Source organism: Silene latifolia, chromosome 7 (genome assembly GCF_048544455.1).
Source record: "Silene latifolia isolate original U9 population chromosome 7, ASM4854445v1, whole genome shotgun sequence".
Lineage (NCBI taxonomy): Eukaryota > Viridiplantae > Streptophyta > Magnoliopsida > Caryophyllales > Caryophyllaceae > Silene > Silene latifolia.
The window spans coordinates 20,848,933-20,871,092 of record NC_133532.1 but is presented as its reverse complement, the minus strand read 5'-3'; the positions used below and the strand labels follow the sequence as shown (position 1 = coordinate 20,871,092).

At 38.6% G+C, this 22,160-nt stretch overlaps 2 protein-coding genes across 2 annotated transcripts; one reads left to right on the top strand and one right to left on the bottom strand.

Moving 5' to 3' along the window:
* The first annotated feature begins 9,033 nt into the window (after positions 1 to 9,033).
* On the top strand, positions 9,034 to 13,013 carry LOC141591907 (uncharacterized). The gene has a single exon (XM_074412400.1). The coding sequence runs from the start codon at positions 9,776 to 9,778 to the stop codon at positions 12,863 to 12,865; it is 3,090 nt and encodes a 1,029-aa protein (XP_074268501.1). The 5' UTR covers positions 9,034 to 9,775; the 3' UTR covers positions 12,866 to 13,013.
* A 342-nt stretch (positions 13,014 to 13,355) lies between these two features.
* Positions 13,356 to 21,282, bottom strand: LOC141591906 (putative xyloglucan glycosyltransferase 6). Its single transcript, XM_074412399.1, has 5 exons — positions 20,291 to 21,282; positions 17,591 to 17,899; positions 17,072 to 17,362; positions 16,887 to 17,000; positions 13,356 to 14,492 (listed from the first exon to the last, which is right to left on the bottom strand). Exons 1-5 carry the CDS (start codon positions 21,041 to 21,043, stop codon positions 13,872 to 13,874), a joined length of 2,088 nt encoding a protein of 695 aa, XP_074268500.1. The 5' UTR covers positions 21,044 to 21,282; the 3' UTR covers positions 13,356 to 13,871.
* Positions 21,283 to 22,160: the final 878 nt, after the last annotated feature.

Genomic DNA, 22,160 nt, shown 5'->3' with positions numbered 1-22,160 from the left:
AGAAAGTGTCCACGTTATCTTTGATGAAGATAACGTGTTCGATAAGCCTTTACAGGATGAGGAAGAAGACTTGGATGAACCTGACTTTCGTCTCTCGAGAGACGATCCCCCGGAATTGGAATTAGAGGACAATGAGATTGAGGGCATAAACGATGAACTTGATCGTTCCTCAAAAGACAAAAAGGAGAAAAACAAAGTTATAGTTGATGATACTATAACATTAACTCAAGACAAGAACTCCCAAACCAATGTTATAGATGATGTTGCTATAACATTGAATCCAAATCAAGATGTAGAGTCCGAGGTTATAATCGGCTCTAATACAACACCCGGATTGGATTCAGGGGAAACTTCCTCTAATCCCGAACCGAATGAAGTCGGGACAAGTTCAAATAACGATGAAGAACCAAGCACATCAACAAAGTGGAAATACAAGAACTCACACCCCATGGACAATATTCTTGGGAATATTAAGAAGGGTGTTCAAACAAGACGTTCCTTAAACAACTTCTGCTCTTCTTACTCCTTCCTATCCATGATCGAACCCAAGAACATCAATGAAGCTCTTGCTGAATTAGACTGGATTATAGCTATGCAAGAAGAGCTACAATAGTTCGAAAGAAACAAGGTTTGGCATTTAGTTCCTAGACCAAAAGACCGTTCAGTCATTGGAACTAGGTGGGTCTTTAGAAACAAATTAGATGATGCCGGAGTCATCGTCAGAAACAAAGCAAGATTGGTGGTCCAAGGGTATAATTAACAAGAAGGAATAGATTATGACGAGACTTTCGCACCTGTTGCTCGTCTTGAAGCTATTAGACTTCTGATAGCATTCGCCGCACACAAGGGAATGAAGCTCTTCCAGATGGACGTCAAGACGACATTCTTGAATGGTTATCTACAAGAGGAAGTCTTCGTTGAACAACCTCCTGGTTTTAAGAATATCAAATTTGAGGATCACGAGTTCAAATTGGATAAAGCCCTATACGGATCAAAGCAAGCACCTAGGGCGTGGTACGATCGATGATCTAAGTTTCTACTTGACAGTGGATTTTGTAGAGGGTCCGTAGACAAAACCCTATTTCTAAAGAATGAGGGTTCTGACCTTTTGGTTGTTCAAATCTACGTCGATGACATTATCTTTGGATCAACCAACCGAAGCTTGTGCAAATACTTTTCTGAGTTGATGACTTCCGAGTTTGAGATGAGTATGATGGGAGAATTAAAATTCTTCTTAGGGCTGCAAATACAACAAACTGATGAAGGCATTAAAATCCATCAACAGAAATACATCAAGGAGTTGATTCGGAAATTCGGAATAGAAAATTCACATGCTATGCCTACTCCAATAGTCAAGAACAAGAAATTGACATTGGATGAAAACGGTAAATCAGTTGATGAAACTACTTACCGTGGGATGATTGGGTCACTGTTATATTTGACCGCAAGTAGACCCGATATAATGTTTAGCGTATGCGTTTGTGCGAGATATCAATCATCTCCCAAAGAATCGCATATGACGGTCGTAAAATGAATTTTACGTTACTTGATTGGAACGGCCAACTTATACCTATGGTATCCAATGGAGTGCAATTTTGATCTAGTCGGTTATTCCGATGCCAACTACGCAGGATGTTCTCTGGACAGAAAAAGCACGTCGGGTGTCGCCACATTTGTCGGACCGTGTATCATCACGTGGGATTCGAAGAAACAAAATTCGGTTGCTCTCTCAATTGCTGAAGCCGAATATATTGCTGCAGGACTGGTATGTACTCAACTTTTATGGCTTAAGCAACAATTACGTGATTATGGTGTTGATGTAGGATGTATTCCTATTTTATGTGATAATACTAGTGCGATAATAATTTCTAAAAATCCCGCACAACATTCACGTACCAAACATATTGAAATTAGACACCATTTTATACGAGACCATGTTGAGAAGGTGAATATAAAACTTGAATTTTGTAGTACTGAAAAACAATGGGCAGACATTTTGACGAAATCATTAGCTAGAGAACGTTTTGAGACTTTACGGTTGGAAATTGGTTTAATCAGTGGTACCTAAGCTTCTATATTTGTTCGATCTTTTGATGACTGGCTAGCTAAGTTAAGATTGTATGACTGTGTCCGTATATTGCGTTGCATGAATAATTTCGTTTGTAGGAATATTTTTATCATAAAATTCTATTTGTAATTTAGAATTTAATTGTTATACAAACTAATTCCTCATCACAATAAATATAACACACCAATTCTTTTATTTTTCCAAATCATAAAGAATCTTTCCTAAATTGCTAATTCTTGTACACGGCTCCTTTATAAACTTCCTATACAAACTCAAATTCCTTATTCTTATCCTTTACCTAATAAATCTATCCCTTAAATTCCTACACCTACCATAATACATACTCCTAATTATACACTTTCCATATTTACTCACCACTTGTTAACCCTAGCCTACACCTATATCTACCCTCCTTGCGTGTTAACCGTCCACCCAACCCCACTTGCATACTTTTCTTTCTCTCAAATTTTTACCATCATCACAATTCATCTTCTTTACACAAACCATCACCATCACCTCCTTTTTCAACAATCACCATCATCATGAATCCAACTCATGCAAAAAATACCCGATCCTCAACCCGTCACCACCAAAACCGCCCCTTTCACAACCAAACATCACCTCTACCACCACATGATCCTCATTCCATTAATTTTCCTTCACCACAACCAAACCAAAATTCGCCCCTGTTTCGTAGTCGGGACGAGTCGGTGTCCGAAGGCAAAAGACGCCGTCTTTTCAAAGGAAAAAATAAGGTGGTTGTCGATAATAGTGAAGCTGTGGAGGAACCCGAGGTAATAGTTCGGAATGGTATTGCTCGTACCTTGCTTAGGGATGTTTCGAAAGCCGCGACCAAGGAAGGGTTAAATCGTGTTTGGCTTACTCATGATGAAAGCATACTAGTTAATCGAGTTTTGAGGTATTCCATTCATGGTGGTAGGTACTATCCAAAATCTTGGTTGGTTAGTGTTCCCGTTCTTGCTTTCTTTGTTAATTTTCTTGATTTTCAAGGGTGGAGTCACATTAGTCAGTTTTCGGGTCCTGTTTACCCAGTTGAGGTGGTTCAATTCTTTGCTAGTGTTTCTATTAAGAAAGGAGTCTTGCATGCGGTTGTTAATGGAGTTGATGTGATGGTCTCTGTTTCGGATTTTTGCTCTGCTTTTTCGGTTCCCGGTGAAGGAATTGAATTAAATCCGAGTCTTGAATGGTCTAATGTTGTGAGTAAAAAGGAGTTGTTAGTGAAGAAGTATTTTGAGGAGATGACGGAAGGAGGTAATATCGTGGTTCGTCCTCTCTCGGCAAAAATCAAGTTCCTCTTGAACTTTTTGTGGAACACAGTGGTGCCGAGGAGAGGAGGTCGTGATAAGGTGTCGAGTTATGAAGCTATAATGGTCTATTCTTGGTTGGAAGGTCAGAAAGTGAATTTGGGTAGTGTCGTGTTGCACCGTATACTTCAGACTAGTCTCACGGTGACAAAAGAGAAGTTGAGCACCACAATCGATTTACCATATGGGATGTGGGTGTCTCGGTTGTTGGAGATTAAGCGTGTGGTGGGACAAGATAGTTACGGTGTTAGTGCGCGGGACTGTATGTGTGACAATTTGATCAAGCTAATGGGTCTTGTTGTTGATGGACCCGAGTTGCTTCTTGCTAAAGATGTTGAGAAAACCGCGGTGGATTCGGGTTTGGGAGCTATGGAGTCAAAGTTGGAGGGGTTTATGAGTGGTTTAATGGAGAAATTCGAGGAGCATTCGACTAATTTGGCTACGGTGTTGTCTCGGGTTGGACCATCTCGGTTTTTAGACTCGGGCTTGGATGCTACTCGGGTGTACTCTTGGATGAAGGAAATGGACAAAAGGTTAGCGGGTTTTGAGAGGGAGTTGAAGGCAATTCGTGGGGAAGTGTTCCCACACGGTGATCGTCTCACTTTCCTTACGAGTCAGGGTGGAGCTTTGGTTATGCACGGGAAAGCAATGGCGGGTGATCAAGCGCTCACGTTGGAGGCCACAAAAGCTCTTTCCTTGAAAGTGCTTAACTTTGAGAGGAGCATTGGTACACTTTCTCAGCTCGTTCTTAGCTCGTTTGACCGTCTTGATGCCTTAGAGCATCGTACTAGGCCCGACTACGTAAACCCGTATAAGACCCGTAACATTTGATTTCCTCTCGTCTTACCACATCTAGCCCTTATCTTTCTTAGCTTTCTTTTTCTTTTTGTTGGTGTTTTTACAACATTATCATTCGGCCCATTTTGGCAATGCACTTGTGGTTATGGCCCAAGTGTTTCATTAGACATGTGTTCATTCGGCCCACTTTGGCTTAAACATGTTTAATTCCTAGTTTGTATGATAATTATCTTTTGGATGCTTATAGTCTTGCGTGTTATTACTATTTCCTATGACGTTTTATCTCTTGTCTCGTCTTATATAATTCTAGTAATTTTTTATTTGTTCTTAGCTTTTCGATTATGTCAAGAGGGGGAAAGAACGTCTATAGTAAGCATCTACCTAAGCTTGCTCCTTGTCAAGACCAATTGTCTCTTAAAGTCCTTAAAGTTTCGGTTTTTGAAGAATCGTTTGAATCTTGCGTTAATCTTTATTATCAAGATAACGGTATTATATTGAGGAGGAACTACACAATTATTCACAAATTTTAAGAGGCTTGCCATCATCAAAAAGGGGGAATTTGTTGAACCATATAGCTTATATGTTTATGTTTTGATGATGTCAAGTTGCTTTACATTTTATATACTTGTTGCGTGTAATCGTTTGTCAAGTGTTTTAGAATTAACCTATTACAAGCAACAGAGAAGATTGTGACAATTGCATGTAAAGTTCGAGCCTTCCTTCGAAGATCAAACGGTTTAAGATTCATTCAAGAAATTTGTGAAGACGGAGTTCGTCTAAAGATTAATCAAGCTTGGATGATGACGTAGCCTGTACTCGAAGATCTTCTTGAAGATTAGAATAGTATAGGTGATTATCTCGTAATGGTAATTAAGAATGAGGTTCTTGAATTGGTAAAGTTATAGCTTTGCAGCTATAACATTACTAGTAAAAGTGCTCAATGTTATAGCTCTCCTACTATAACATTGAAATGCTGAGTTTTTATACACGACTTTTAATTGTTTCGAAAATTGTTTTATAATTGTTTAAAGTTTATTTTAAATGTTTTAATGAAAGTATTTATATGATAAAGCCCGGTTTAGTGAGGAGTCCGGTTTTGTATTAAACATTAATTAGTAGTTGTAATGGATCAACTTATGAGTTGGACTTTGCTACTAATTAGGGTTTCAATATAGCCTCTCTTAAAACCTAAATTCTAATCATATGTTAAGACTAGGGTTTGCACGAGTCACGAGGCACATGAGCCGTGACATCTCGTGTTACCTAGGGTATATTAGGTAAAGATTTTATTCTATAATAATATCTTTACATATCTTATATATCTTACTTAATATATTTGTTTATGGTTAAAGATATTCTTGTTTTAGGAAATCTTATCATAATCTTAGAATTTATAGTAAAGATAATATTTTGAAAGATTATATTCTATCTTTTAGAATATTCTTTATTATCTTTTAAGGCTTTTAGGAAAGAGATAATAAGAAGATATAATTTGCACTTATATCTTATTATTTTCGGCTATTAGGGTTTGTGTGAAAACCGTTAGCCTACTCCTTCCTTCCCTATAAATACTTTGCTATTTACAACATCTAAAAGAGAGACCTTAAGCAAAAAAATTGATTTCATCTTTGCAAAGCAAAACCGTGTGTTTTTAAAAGGAAAACTGTTTTGTTATTTTGAAAGGTCGTGTGTTTATAAAGCTCGCATACTCGTTCTTCATTTATCGTTATAAGATAATAGTGCTTAGTTGATTTCTTAACTTGTTCATTAACGTGAACCTTTGTTAGAATCATTAGTGCTTTCTTATTAGCGTAAGTTAGTCACTCGAGTATTTAACGGTACTCATTGAGTTACAGCTAGAGTTAGTTGTACGAGTTGGGTTAGTAAATTTGTAATCCGTGGAAAGATACTAAATTTATTAATCGAGAATAGTGGACGTAGGTTTCGACTTGTGAAACTGAACCACTTCAAAAACCGTGTGTCTCCTCGTTCTTTCGTTTGTTTCGCTTATTACGTTTACCTTCATTAGTTGATTAGTTAAAGTTTAATCAATAAACTTTAAATAATCAATTACATATACATTATCGAAAAAGCTTTCAAAAGTTTTAAATCCTCAATTCCCCCCCCCCCCTCTTGAATATTTTGGATCAATAGACTCTTCAAGATCCTTGTATAGTTTTTATGTTATTTATTTGAGTTTGATTAAAACTCTAATTGGGTAGATTTGGGGGTTTTGGGTGATTCATGTGGTTATGGTAGTAATTGTATTCATGTATGTTATAGGAGGAGGTTTCGTTGAGGAAGGATTCTGATTAGCTGCTAAGACCGTCTGTGATGTTTGCATTTCAGGTAGGGTTTTCCCTACTCAGTATTGATTACATAAGTGTGGTTGGTAATTGCTGTTGTTGTATATCGTATTGGCATTGGATTTTGATTTGGTGATTGTTGGTAGTGTAGTGTAATTATTGTTGTATAACTGTCTGTGATCTTCGGGACGCGTCCCTGGCTGAGTGGAGTCACTTACGGGAGTGGCTTCACGCCCTTGGTTCGCCCTCTGTGGAACCCGCCACAGGAGGGGATGTGCACATTAAGAAAACTTGGGTTTATCGCTCAATGGAGATGAGCGGGGATTTGATGGGTACGGCTGCGGTCCCCCACTGGCGATGTGGAGTACTTGTTGCGATGGGTACTCTGGCAGGACTACACACTTTAGTGTGTAGTCAGATATGTGGTGATTGAAAATGGAGACTGGAGTTTGTTGAGTTGTTTGAGCTGTTCGTGTTCTTGTTTCGTTGTGGCTTTGTTTTATGTAATTAGTACTGACCCCGTTTAAATGTTTTAAAAACTATGGTGATCCATTCGGGGGTGGTGAGTAGTTATTGAGCAGGTATGATTGATGTGCATGGGATAGCTGGGATGAGTCACCACGATGCAGTCTTAGAGTCTTCCGCGGTGTCGAACATTGTTCGTTAGCTAGTTGGTTTAACATTTGAGGACCTTGTATTTTCTTTTATCAGTTTCGGTTTTGGGTTGTATCACTTTAAACATTATTATTAAAGTACGTTTCTTTATGGTCTATTTGATTATCATTGCCTCGGGTAACCGAGATGGTAGCACTTTCATGCCTTAAGTGGTCCTGGTAAGGCACTTGGAGTATGGGGTGTTACAAAATTCGTGATAGTTTGACCCAATACAATATCGTATATTATACTATTATGATGATTATAATTTATGAATCGTGGACACCGACACATCAACGACCCAACAAGAGGACTTTATAAAACAACATTATTCTAATGTGTCTCAAACTCTTAATGGCTCCAAATGTGATAGTCCGATGTACACAACCTTACCCTTTTATTAGAAACAAAAATTTGTTTCCAAATTATTCAAAATAAAAATTGCTTCCAATGATTGATACTTTATTATAAGACTTATACTTCACAATATTAAGACTTTATATTGAATTTGATGATACGGGTTTCTCTTATTTAATCATGCCCATGTATATTAATTTAACCATAATGTTTAATTTATGGTTATTGTCCTCACAAGTAGGGTTTGCACCGATCCGGAATAAGAATGGACCGGGCCGAAATGTTATGGACCAGAGACCGGACCGAAACGTTATTTACCGGAATTATAAATTCCTGATTGTAAAAACCCAGGTCCAAGACCCTTTCAGATTTTTTTCTTTACATATCCGATCCATTTTTTTCAAATTCCGGTCCATCGGATCGGATCGGACCGGTTGGACCAGATTAAGTAGGCTTACACTAATTTTTTTAAAATAATGTTTTTAAGAAAAATGATCATGTAACAATAATTCTGATCTTTCCGGTCGGAGATTGAAAACCAAAATGTTAAAAAATGTTAAACCGGAATTTTTAGTTCCGATTCCGATCTAATAGATTCCGTTTTGAACTAATCCATTTTTCCGGTTAGGACCGGATTTTAGACCCCCTACTCACAAGAGATGTACTCCGTAGAGGACAATCGTCCCATAGTGGTAGAATTGGTAGGGTTAGTAGTCCATCCACAAGGAGCAGTCTTGATAATTGATATTGTCACATTGAAGTGTGGACACTTGGACTGGTCTTTGGGTCCAATTCCCAGAGCTGCCTTCCACCATTTTTAACTCTCAGACTCTGTCAATGTCAGATTTTTGATATAAACAAAGCTGAAATTTACATTATTATTCATAATTTGATTTTTAAAGCCTAAAGAAGACAAAATCAAAGGAATCATCATGTCTATACTGACTTGTACTAAGAAATGACATGTATATAGTACAATTTTAATTAGTGCTAATCAACTTGTTTACCTAATCAACAATTTAAACTGGAGCCCCATACAGCTCAACTAATTATAACCTCATTTCTCTATGTCAACAAAAATTAATAATACAATCATCATTTGTCCTTGTACCATGTAATTTTTATACAACACTTGGTTTAGTCGATAAAGTTATCAAAAACACATGTATTTTGTAAAGATATAGTTCATTTGTCATTTTGATTCGTTATGCGAACCATTTATCATCGATTATTTGTCATTGGAACTCGTGTGAACCACTTGATACATTGAACTATGTCATGATACTATTTTCACCAAAACAATGTAATACTACAACAACGACAACAACACCATCAGGGCCTTAATTGATTTGAAGTTGGCTGACATAAATCATCATCTGAAATCGTTTAGGGTATCCAATATGGAAAAATGTAATATTCTCAAAAAATACTAGCCGATATCAAACAAGAGGTAAGAGAGATCGAATGTATACAATTTCTTTTGTTTTTGTTTATTTTGAAATGATTCAAGAGTCAAAAATGCATTTACCATAACCATTAAAAGCTCAACTAGAAATAAAAAAAAGGGTGGCATTCAAAATGAAATGCACTGCATTCAATACACTAGATGTTTTGAAACATATTTTTTTTGGCTTATTAAATATACTATGTATATAAATTTGTCATAGATCCAGCCCACACGTTCTCTGTTATTAGATTCTCCCCCTCCACTACTAATTTACAGCTATAATCCTTCATACTTCCTATAAACAAAACCAACAAAGAGAGATACAACTTTTCTTCTGTTGCTCAAAACAGGCAAAAAGCTTTGTACTTTTCAAGCACAACTTTGTGTTTAACAACAGCATTGATAATAAGCTGGGTCATTTCTTGGGTGGTTTTCAGTTGCTGACTACTGTCTAATTGGGTCATTTCTTGGGTGGTTTCGCGGCTGTTGTTGTCGCCGCCATCCGCTGTCTAGGGTGGCTGGTTCCTTTCTGCAGGAATGTTTATATAATAAGCTGGTTCACATTCACAGGTGCATCATCTTTTTGTTTCTGATTCACTGTCAGTACACTGTTACATTGCATTCACCACTTTGGGTGTTTTAAACCTTTACTGTTTTCTGATTAAAGTTGGGTGTTATTTCAAAACCCGAAACTTTTGAGGTCGATATCAGTCGGGTCAGTTTTTGACAGGTCTTGTAACAACATTCCTACATTTTTAATTGTAGTGTGGTGTTAGTTTAAAACCCAAAACTTTTGAGTTAATATGAGTCGGGTCAGTTCATGACGGGTTTTTTTTCGTTGATTCCGGAAAAAAAAAGAACAATGAGAAAAGGAGGGGATGCATTGGCATTGTCATCATCAAACAAACTTGGTAATTTTTTACCAGCAATCAACACAACAGACAAAAACAATACCAAAAATGAACCAAAATACCTCAGCAATATTAAAACTGCTGCGAATGCACTTTCTTTTACTGCGAAACGCTCAGCAATAGAAGAATGTTTTGCTTATAGTTCACCATCCCTAATCTCCCCTCCATCTTCGGCTTTTGTTTCCGCCTTGCAATCGCCTTACATTTCTCCAAGAGCATTAACCCCAGACTCCTCTGAGACTACAAGTAACAATGACAGTGAAAACCAGAATGCAAGTTTATGTGTCAGTGTCTCAATTCCTCCTACACCTGCACAACTCCCTTTCCCGCCTCCCTCGCTCTGCGGGTCACACTCCGAGGACATTCCAAGTAGTTCTTACACTCCTGTTGAGAAGTCAGACTTCTCTGATGACGGGAAGCCCAAATATATAACCTGCATTTCAGACCCAATGGCACCACCTAGGGTTTCGTTCTCGTTCCCAGTCCCACGAGTTTCATTTGCCAAATCCTCAGTTTCTCCGGCAGTGAATGCCAAACTGAGGAGTTGTGATGTGTACATAGGGTACCATGGCGCGAATAGCAATTTGGTTCGATACTGTAAGTGGATCAAGTCTGAGCTGGAGCTCCAGGGGGTAGCCTGTTTTATAGCTGATAGGGCCAGGTATGCTGATACTCAGAGCCATGAAATTGCTGACCGGGTTATATGCTCGGCCAGCTTTGGCATTGTGGTGATTTCAAGTGCTAGTCTGTTCAACCATTTTAGTATGGAAGAGATAAGATTCTTCTCTCAGAAGAAAAATTTGATCCCTATGTTTTTTGACATGGAATCGAAAGAAATCACAGGTCTTTTGAACAACAGTTCCGTTGATAAAGAATGTCGGGAAGCTTTACAAGGGTTGATCAGAGCCCATGAGTTTAAGCTGGAATGCTTGGACGGTGATTGGAGGAGCTGCATTTCTAAAGCGGCTAGTGTCTTACAAGCAAAGCTAGGAAGAAAGAGTGTTAGTGTCCGGGAGCAAGACCATCTTGCAGTAGTCGAGGAGATACCGTTCCCTAGAAACAAGTATTTTGTTGGGAGACAAAAGGAAATGGTGGAGATTGAAACTGCATTCTTTGGATATAGCAACCAGGAGTCATGTTCTTCTTATCCAAGTACAACTGTAAGTAGAGGGCACACTTCTGGTCAATCTGAAGGATTTGCAGATGAGGAGACGGACATGGATGACTCCAGTGTAGCAGACGGGAGATACATTAATTTGGAGTTTAAGGGTACTCTAGCATCAGAAGGGCAGTTTGAACCAACTATAGGGAAGAACTCGTTGAAGAGACCGAAGTACAAGAAATCGAGAAGTGGGAAGGATAAGGGCGTTACCAGTAGTGTAGTTTGCATTAGTGGTCCTCCTGGTGTTGGAAAAACTGAGCTTGCCCTGGAATTTGCTTACAAGTATTCCCACAGGTACAAGATGGTCCTGTGGGTGGGCGGAGAAGCTCGGTGTTTGAGGCAAAACGTCCTTAATATTTCGGTAAATATGGGTTTGGATGTCAGTGCTGATCCTGAAAAAGAAAGAGGAAGAATCAGGAATTTCGAGGAGCAAGAATATGAGGCGTTCAAGAGAATAAAGAGAGAGTTGTTTAGAGACATGCCATACTTGATTATTATAGACCATCTCGAGAGTGAAAATGAATGGTGGGAAGGGAAGGACCTTCACGACCTCATCCCGAGAAATACAGGTGGGACTCATGTGATCATTACCACACGGCTTTCCAAGATAATGAACTTTGATCCAATGTCTCTTCAGGCAATGCCCTTGCCCGATGCAATGGTGATGTTAAGAGGAAGAAGGAAGAAAGAGTATCCTCCCGAGGAATATGAGTGTCTCAAAAAGTTTAAGGAGAAGTTAGGAGGATCGGTATTTGGGTCGTCAGTGGTCGGTTCCTTACTTTCAGAACTCGCGATTTCACCATCTGCCCTTTTTGAGATTGTGCAACAAACCCCAATTGAAGATCTTTCTGATACCACATTTTTGAATGCAAGCGACGAGGAGATCTATAAGAACAACCCTTTCCTGGTTAAACTTCTTGATTTTTGCTTTGCGATCTTGGAAAAAGCAACCAAGACAAACAACTGTCTTGCTTCAAGGATGCTCCTTGTTGGTGCATGGTTCGCACCCTCGCCTATATCAGCAAATTTATTGGCTACAGCTGCTAGGAACATGCCTTCTACAGGAAGCCGGATAACAAAGTGGACTAAATGCCTAAACCCAGCCTCATATTGCTGCTCTGGTTGCCCTTTAGGATCTCAGGCTTGGAAAAGTGAAGAGGAGTATGCTCTTCTTCTTGTACGACTCGGACTGGCCCGGAAAGCAACAGGTCATTCTGGAATATGGATCCAGTTCCACCCCATAACCCGAACCTTTTCTAGAACAAGAGAACCAACAGCAGCTATTCAGGCTACAGTTATTGGCATAAGAAAAGTTGGAAACTCAGCGATAAACAGTGATCATCTCTGGGCAACTGCTTTCCTAGTTTTCGGGTTCAAATCCGAGCCTCCCCTGGCCCATCTGAAAGTAACAGACATGGTTCTATTCATCAAGAAGACGGCTCTCCCATTGGCTATTGGAGCCTTCACAACATTCTCAAGGTGCAACTCATCATTAGAGCTTCTGAAAGTCTGTACTAGTGTACTTGAGGATGTGGAGAAATCGTTCGTCTCCCAAATACAAGATTGGTGTCATGGGTCACTTTGCTGGAAGAAGAAATTGAGTCACTCGAGCCAGAAGGTCGATGAGTACGTTTGGGAAGAAGTGACACTTCTGAAAGCCACATTGATGGAAACAAGAGCAAAATTGTTGCTGAGAGGTGGTTACTTTGACAGTGCTGAAGAACTTTGTAGGACTTGTATAAGTATCAGGACGGTTATGCTCGGCCACAACCATACGCATACGTTAGCTGCTCAAGAGACATTAGCAAAGTTGGTCAGGTTAAGAAGCAAGATCTGAGCTGGAGAAGTAAAACTTTTTTCAGAACCTTTCTCCATTGTTGATAATCTATCGTACTCAAACTCGTTTTGAAGTATCCACATGTCAGACCCAGCTACTTTATGAAAAAACGTCATGTTTTGGCTCAAAATAAAGTGTCCAAGTATCAAACCCGAGTATCACATTGTAGGCATTAGATATTGAGTCGTTCTTATTCTCCTCTCTTGATTATTGCCTCTGATGATGAGGCGTAAAAATGGTTAATTTCAACAGTAAATGATCACTGTTTTCATTTACTGAATTTCGGAAAAAGAACTATATAATTTTGATAGAGAGAATCTTTATCCGTGAATAAATTTCTTACAAAACAAGCATAAATACGGATGAAAACCAGAGCTTTATAAATGTTGCGTCACAATTCCTCACAAGTCAAGCATGTTAACAATGATAACTCGTCTTCGTTAAGAATACACTATGTAACGATATTGAACCAGGAACCAAGATCTCAACATAAAGAAATCTAGTACACAAACGTATAAATAAATATGAATCTTTAGCATTTCATTTCTTAGCTCAAAATGAGCAAGGATACAACAAAAACTATGACAACAAAAAACAATTGTCATTTGCTAACAGACCCAACAAAAGGGTGAAGAAGGGGTATAATGACCCTAAAGATAAAATAAAATGACCATGTAAAGAATGATAAATGAACAAATCGAACGCACTTCCAGCTCCGACATCTACAAGGGTTTATCACAACAACCCTGCTAAGTTACACAAAAATGCTGTCACTTTGGCAAAAAATAAATATTTTTCTCATGGTACATTTATAGACTGAACCGAGAGTGACACCTGTGAAATCATCAGCTTTACTGCCCACGAGTCACATGCCGCCATCAAATGGTTTTCGTTATTTGTACGTCAATTAGAGAGAACATCTAATTGCGCCTTTGCTAAGATCCACAGTCCTCGGCTTGAATCCATAAACCCGGTTTTTACTGTGCAAGCTATCTATGACAGGGTTTCAACTAACCTGCTCACCAATCAAGTCAAGACCAACAACCAGGAAAGTGATTCCTTGGAATAACAGAAAATAGAAGTGTACACCTTGGGCTGAGAGCAAGCTTCTAACCGAGGCCGTTAATAAAATAAAAGCTAATGCAAGCTCCTTTCTGTACAAGCGATTTCTTTTTACTTTCCCGCTTTTCTTGACCATGCTTGATTTGTTCAATTCCTCGAGACCCGGGTCCGACGTCGACCTTTGTATAACTTCAGATTCCTTTTCGGATAAACCAAGTAAGTCAGCCTCGGATGACCTGCCTGATTTCTTAGTCACTACCCACTCATAGGATCCCTTAAACCGGAAAAGCCCGGTTATCATAGCATTGAACTTGGTAACCGACATTGTGTTTTCGAATAATAAATAAGGTACTATAAATGGGAATGACTCTGGAGCTGGAAGGATATTCAACACAGACATGAAACCAGGGACATAGCAGACAACCCAAATTGGTAAATGAGCTTCTGGGAGAAACATGGTAAGCGGAAGAATGATGCAGAATAGTGTGAAGGAATAAAAGGGAAGAACAAGCTTCCTAAGCAGGAAGAAAAGAAATATCATATTGAACTTCTTCGTCCAACTCACCTGAAAGGTAAAGATAACAGCAAATACATAAAATCATTGTCCTAGCTAGAAGAGAGATTTAATGTAGAAATTCTAAAAATTCATTTGATCTGCAATTCTGCAAACATAATAGAGAACATTAAAAACACTGTTGAACGCAAGGTAGTTCTTCTGCAATGTATAGTAACTTTCATCAGAATTGTTAAATCAAATTTGGTGAAACCAATAAAGCAAAAATCTGTTATTACTTATTAGAGGTTCGTATACCCACAATCCATGTTGCTTAGACTCAGTTTGAAATAAAAACCAAGCATCGGGCTCGTTACGTTGGCAAAAACTTCAATGTTTCTAGCTTAAAATCAAATGTTCAGGTGTTAATTCTCATGTCTAACAAGTGCCTAACACAGATGCCCGACAGAATATGAATATGATGCGAATTCAAATTCACTTAAGAACAGTCAGAGTAACATAGCGTACGATATAAATAGTCATATAGGAACCACATGCGCCAAAAAAAAGTGAAGTCCATAAGCAACAAAGAGCTAATGTTATATTTTCCTCACAAAGGAACTATCAGAATACGCTGGGGTGCGTTGGGTACGTGAGGATTTTCCGGGATAAAGAAATAATCCCAAAGAGAATTCACTCACCTGAGTCTATCTAAGAAGCCAGCCTTAACTGAAGAACCCCAAAAACCAAGAACGACTATTCTGCTTTGTTTGATTACAAATGCAATGGTTTCTAGCATCTCATCCTATGCTTGCCAGCAGACCGCCACAAAGATCTCAGAGAGCAACACTTAAGATATAGGCCAAACTTTTCTTTCACACTGAACCCTTTACAAATATAGCTTAGCTTTCAATTCTCACAGTATATTATTTTCAGACTTCGGAAAATGAAACCAATCATTATACCAGCTATTTGACCTTTTTAGACACCTATCACGATTGTCGACTAAACGTCTACAAGTTAAAAGTTAATTATTTATTAAATATTTTGTGGACAGGGTGCGCCTTCAGATTATATACTGCAAATAAGTTGCAAGTACAGGAGTCAGAGACTCAGATCCCAATATCATTTAGGCTTGCGTCCCCCTTGCGACTGCATAAACAATCATCATTTACCTGCTACTTTCAGTTTTAGACTTCAGTCACCGACTTATACTATGGAAAAGTTATTTTACAGTATTAAATATTTCAGACAAGGTGCATATCGGTTTTCCAGCTTATGCTGCAGAAACTGGAAATTCATGAGGTAGATCTAGCATCACTGTAAGAGTGAGGTAACCAGTCAACTTCTCAATATAGTAACAAGTTCGGGACGTGGCCTTTCATAAGTAGAGTGAATTAGTGGAATAAAGTAATTCACCATCTTGAAAGTTGCAAGTTGTAGCCTTATGATATTTTTGATATAATGTGGATTGACGAGGCTCGTGGTAAAACAAAAGAGAGTATCCAGGATGTTTTGCAAATATAAGAATGAAATGGCTCAGCTTCTTTCCCCAAAAGAAAACCTCTTGGCCGTCATAAAGTAAACAATCCATTAGATTTGGACAGAGCAGCTAGGTTTAACATGTGCAGTTTCTAAATCCTTATTTCCTTAAAAGGTCCTCGTGTCCCAGCAAATCCAACACAGAAGCCTACCGAAAAGTGCCATAACCAAGGTTACATGGTTCGGGGTTCGGTCCGGTTCGAATTCGTAGTTCGAGTACGAAATTCGCTACCTATAGTGAACTGGGTTCGATGGGTACTGTGAGGTTGAACGAATTTCAGGTTTAGAAGGAAGTTATTTAAAAAAGAAAGATGATATTTTCTAAAGAATAACCTATTTGTAAAACAAAGCTCCATATATATTTAATATTTTATATTGTACTCTCTCTTGCTGCTGGTAATTCATAGATGACACTTGTCAAACCCATAAAGAAAGTAAAAATAAAAATCCAAAGGCACAAATTGGCCCACCAATTTTTTAAATAGAAGTTACTACGGAGCCGTGGAGCACTACCATTCATTTCTCATTAAAAAAGACTTTTCAGTTCCCAAGCAAGATAAAAAATGAATATTTTACTATTCCCCATAAATTTACCAACTTGCATCCCCTTCTCTCATAAAGATAAATAAAAGTCATCTACTCATCTTCATCTCCTCCGCTTCTTCAATGGCACCCAGGTGAGACTCTTACTTATAAGACCACTGAGTTCGCTCATCCAACAGTTCTAAGTCGCAAACTCCGGCGACCTAGGTCGCGAACAGACCCAGTTCGGGTTCGAACGAACCGGTTCGAAGTTCGCACCACCGAACTCCGAATCATGTAACGTTGGCCATAACTACAAGCTAAAATTCAGAGAACAAAAAGGAAAGCGGGAAATATTGAAATAGCAAGTAAGCGAGAAGGCATAAAGTTGAAGTTCTGTACCTTAGAACGGATAACTTCCATAAAACACATCCTAAATAACTGCATAGGACCAGAATGCCAGCGATGCTGTTGTTTCTTGTATGCTTCATAGGACTCTGGCAGCTCACAAAGGCACTGCAAAAACATTCTCTTACTACCGGAAACCAAACTAAGAAAGCAGAAAAGTTCAGAGTGTATGTACCAACCTTTACGTCATTAAGAAATATGAATTTCCACCCACAAAGGTGAGCACGGACAGCTACATCCATGTCCTCAACAGTTGTTCTTTCCGACCAGCCACCACATTCTTCTAGCGCCTTAATTCTCCAGACACCAGCAGTTCCATTGAACCCAAAAAAGTTGATGAAAACCCCGTTTACCTGCTGTTCCACCTCAAAGTGGAAGGAGAGATTAATGTTCTGCAATCTCGTCAGCAAATTCTCATCCTTGTTTACAAAAGCCCACCTTGTTTGGACCAATCCAAGATCGTCATTTCCCTTTTAAGATATAAGAAAAGAGTTGGAAATTTAGTACACAGAGTTCACTGTCATTTTTTTTGCTAATGACCATAGAAAAGAATAAGAAAGTATAAGAGGACAGACAGTTCAAATATCAATTACAAGAAGGGATCTATCTAGCTATTAAGTTAAGCACAATTTCGGCGGCAGAAGCTTAGCTATGCGTGCTCAAAAGAGAGAGTGACACACTTTTAAAATGAGGATTACCTTGAAATACGGGATTGTTTTCTTCAAGAAATCTTGCGCTGGTTGAAAATCCGCATCAAATATTGCAACAAACTCATAATCTTTGACATAGTCACAATTCATTGCAGATTTCAGATTCCCAGCCTTGTAACCTGTACGAATAAGACGGTGCCTGTACAAGATGCGCACACCCCTTTGCTGCCACTTTTGACATTCCGCTTTTATCAGTTGTTGAACATCAGGATCATCAGAGTCATCCAAAACTTGCACCAGCATTCGCTCCCTTGGCCAGTCTAGGACACATACTGCTCCAATAGAATTCTGGTAGACCTGTTGAAAGTTGAGGGTCATTACAGAATTATTGACTAAAACAAAATAGAACAAAAACAAACAAAGATGCAACATTCAGAGATATGAACTTGCTGGAAGTGTTTACAATTTAGATCACCTTTGTCAATTTCAATGCAAACAATCACATTGACAATATATTGCAGGCAACATTACTGAAGAAGCAGAACCAGCATATGTACTATAACTTTCTCATATTGAATTATTGATGCCCGTATTTCAGTAAGGAGTATTATTCACAATAATCATTGTTCTTGTTTTCCATAATTCAAATATTTACCAACATACACACAATCATTCCTCAAAGACGGATCTAGGATTTACAATGAAGATTCAAGTGAGTGAACAAAACAGAGTAATGTACATGGGTAACGACAAAAGAGACATGAAATTTATAAAAACTAAAACCTTAATATATGACGACTCAAAAGTTGATTCAGAACCTTACTAAAGGGTGTAGGACTCTCACAACCAGCCTTACCCTTTTGTTCGCAACACAAAGAGGTTTTAGAATGACCCAAGATGAAAATTCCGTCACAAAAACTGCATCGAAGGACTGATACTTCACAATAGAGAGTAGCACAACCACTTTAGTGAGCCATTTTTATTTCTTCCACCATAACCCAGAACCAAAGATAGTGAGTCTTTGGCACAATGGCACCACTAGAAACGGAAACAAAATGTATACAAGACTTCTAAAGCTTAAATTAAGAATTTAAGATAAGAAAGAAGTTTATTACGAAATGGGCAAAAATGAATTGCCCCAACAATGGACAAGTTCTCTTAAAGAACAAGGAGGTTAATAGTGTCTGAATCCTGTTTTATATCATTAAGACGCAAGTCACGACAAAAAGGGAGACCACTTTATTTCACACACTCTCTAAACTAAAGCATGATAAATCCTCTCCAGCACAAAGGATATCCGGACAAATCTTCAACATTTTCTTATTAGCAAACACTAGAAAATAGAATGCAGGATAACCTTTATACATCTATTATAATAAAGACCATATGGATCTTGTTTTTGGTTAATGATTGAAACAGCCTAGGTGCCATTAACGGGGAAGCCACACACGTTCAAGTGTTCAACCCACAACTTACCCTGCTTGGAGTGAGAGCTTCTTCGGAAATATTGAGGCGGTGGTGGTGAAGATGAAGATCAACATGGTGACAAACCAAAATACCAATTAGGCAATTACGCACAGCAAAGGATTGAGAAGAGAACTAGTAGTGTAGAGTTACTGAAAATATAGAAACGTGAATCTAGCTTGAAGGGAAGTATTTTATTGAGGCTTTTGTATTCCCTCATTAGAAAACTACAACTCTATAAGTTCTTGGCAGCGTACGAATCAAGATAAGCTTGTCGTTCATTTGTTCCTGTCATGTATGTCAAAGGAACATGCACCACCCCACCAACAAGATAGCTTCTGTTTGGTATTATTTCACACTCTCTGAGATGTTTGTATCTTTACTAGATACCAACAATATATCTACTACCCATCACGCATGCTACTAAGCTGTGCAAGAAGCATAAAGCGAGCAGGATCCTTGAGGGATTTCATGAGTCGTAACTATCAGTAATAGATGGGAGAAGATAAAATTGTGTCAACACCCTGAGGGTCTCTCCATCGCCACAGCAACGAGCAACAACAAAAGCGAGCAACTGACAACTACCTTCGAAGGAATCCTATCGACAATGTGCCGATACAACAGAACTGGTAAGTGATGAACATCACAAAATGCAAACAATACTAACTAGGAACTACTATAGTACTATGTAAGTTCACACATTTCAAGCCTTTCGCAGCACTCCACGATCCATCAAAAAGCTGCATCCCAACTCCACATATTTACTTGCAAAAGTCACAACCTTTGCTATATTATACACTAATTCATTCTTTCAAAACCACAAGGCATCAAGTTAATTCGAATCATCATACTTGCAAAGGCACAACCTTTGCTAAGCTATACAGTGTATACACTAACTCACTGCTTCAAAACCTCAAACCATCAAGTCAATTTGAATCATCCTACAAGCTAATATGCTAAAACCTTGCCATAATGCCTTTCAATCCTCAGCATCTCAAATCAATTCAAATTCTCATATGTACAAAAGCTACAACTTCTCGTAACATTCTAAAACTTATCCTCTGCTTGGTCTAAACATACGAAACTATACCGAACACAAAGCCTAAAACGTTTCACTCACAAGTCACACCTTGCTTTAAACATCGAATCAACCCAAAACCCATACTTTCAACTAACTAAATTTCAGATCCAATTCCTAAGAAGACGAAACAATCAATCAAAGTAAATCAACATAATAAACAAGAAAAAAGAGTAAGGAGAAAGGCGAAACCTACATGATCTTACCTCCCGCTCATTGCACATAGGAATCTGAACCAAAACCATGGGATAATCCTCCAAACCACGCACATTACCATCATACTCCATAACCGCGACCGGCTTAATCTTCCTCAACTTAATCCAAAGACAGCCTAACATCAACACAACACGATCAACCGACTGAACTAAAAACAACACAATACAAACATTCGTCAAGCTCTGCAACGGCGGCGCAAGATACTCTGCTCGAACACGCAACCACGTCGCATAAACCAACTCCACAAACCCTAACACCTCCGCCTTATGCAATTGCGGCGGCTCAAAATGCCACCCCTTAAAGAACGCAACGAGCTCGACTAACAACAATGTGAAGAGTAACACGAGAAGGAGCTTAATGAGCGAGTAGAAGCGCGATCCGGCAGCTAGGGTTTGACCACGGCGGCGATGGGAGATACGGCGGGCGGCGGTGCGTAAGAGAGAGAAGGAAGAGGAGAAGAGAGAGGAGATAGAAAGGAGGAATTGGTGGAGTTTGAGGATTAGGTAGAATGTGAGTTGACGAGGGGTACGTGTGCGGTGGTGGTGGCGCCGGTGGTCGTCTTGGTTGGGGATTTCAACAGCGACGTAGCTAGGGCTAGAGTTTGCGGTGGTGGTGGTGGTTATGGTGGGGGTTGTAGTGGTGGTTGATGCGGCGGCGGTGGCGGAGGAGGGGGAAGAGGAGTCGATGTCGCGTTGTTGTTTGTTCCACCATTCTTGGAACTCGTAATTAGGAGGACGAGACATAGAAGGTGAAGGTAAGCTTTAATGGCGGATGAAGGAGGTGTTGATGTTAATGGTGAATTGAATTGATTAGATTAGGGATTAAGGATTAGGGATCTGTGTTGTTCATGTTTGTTTCTCTTTGTGTGTCTATTGATCCGGAGTTTGGGGGATGGAGGGGCTATTTTTAGCAATTATTGATTGCTGCGCCTTTTCATTTCCATCGTCTTGTCTTAAAATTCTCACCATCTTACCATTTACCTACCCACTTGTTCTCCACTTCCACTACATTATCTACTTCCACAAATTCTTACCAAGTGTTTAAGACCAATATGAGTATATTTGTGATTTGTCTTAGACTTCAAACGAATCAAGTTGTTAGAAAAAAAAAAAAAACAGAACGCAAGGGGATAAGCAATATTTATCTTACGGAAAATTCACGTGGTACTCCTAAACTATGTCATTTTACATGTGATAGCCAATTTTTTAAGTTTGTGCACATGATAACCTTAAGGTTTGATTTTCAGGTACGACATACGCTTTTTATCGTTGTGCATAAGTTTCTTAGAGCGACAAAAAGAACATGTTGTGCATAAAAATCAAACGTGAAAGATAACATGTACACAAACTTAAAATATTGGGTACCATGTACAAAGTGGCAAAGTTTAGAGGTACCACGTGAATTTTCCATTTATCTTATATATATGCACTATGCACATATGGATCATATTATTATATTCGTTTTAAAAGAGGCCTATTAATTTTAATATTTATACTCAAAAAAATATTGTCTACCTAAAAATTGTAAATAAATAATTGAGAATTTTTTTTGGTAAGTTATGTATTCATTTTATATATATACTTTTATCCCTCATTGTATATCATACTTTAATTAGTACATTTGTGAGCTAATCTTGTGTTCTAGGTGTATTGTTTGTATTTGTTACATTTTGTAGGAATCTAAGCATTTAGAGGCTTTTTCCTATCACATTAACAAACACCAAGTTCACCAAGCTAAGTGAAAACAAGATGGATCAAGCATGACCATGGAAGATGTGTTTCCAAGCCCAAAGAAGAAAGTATGGAGCAATGGATTGATAAATACAAATGATCTTACAAAAGAGCCCAAAAGAAGTCTAAA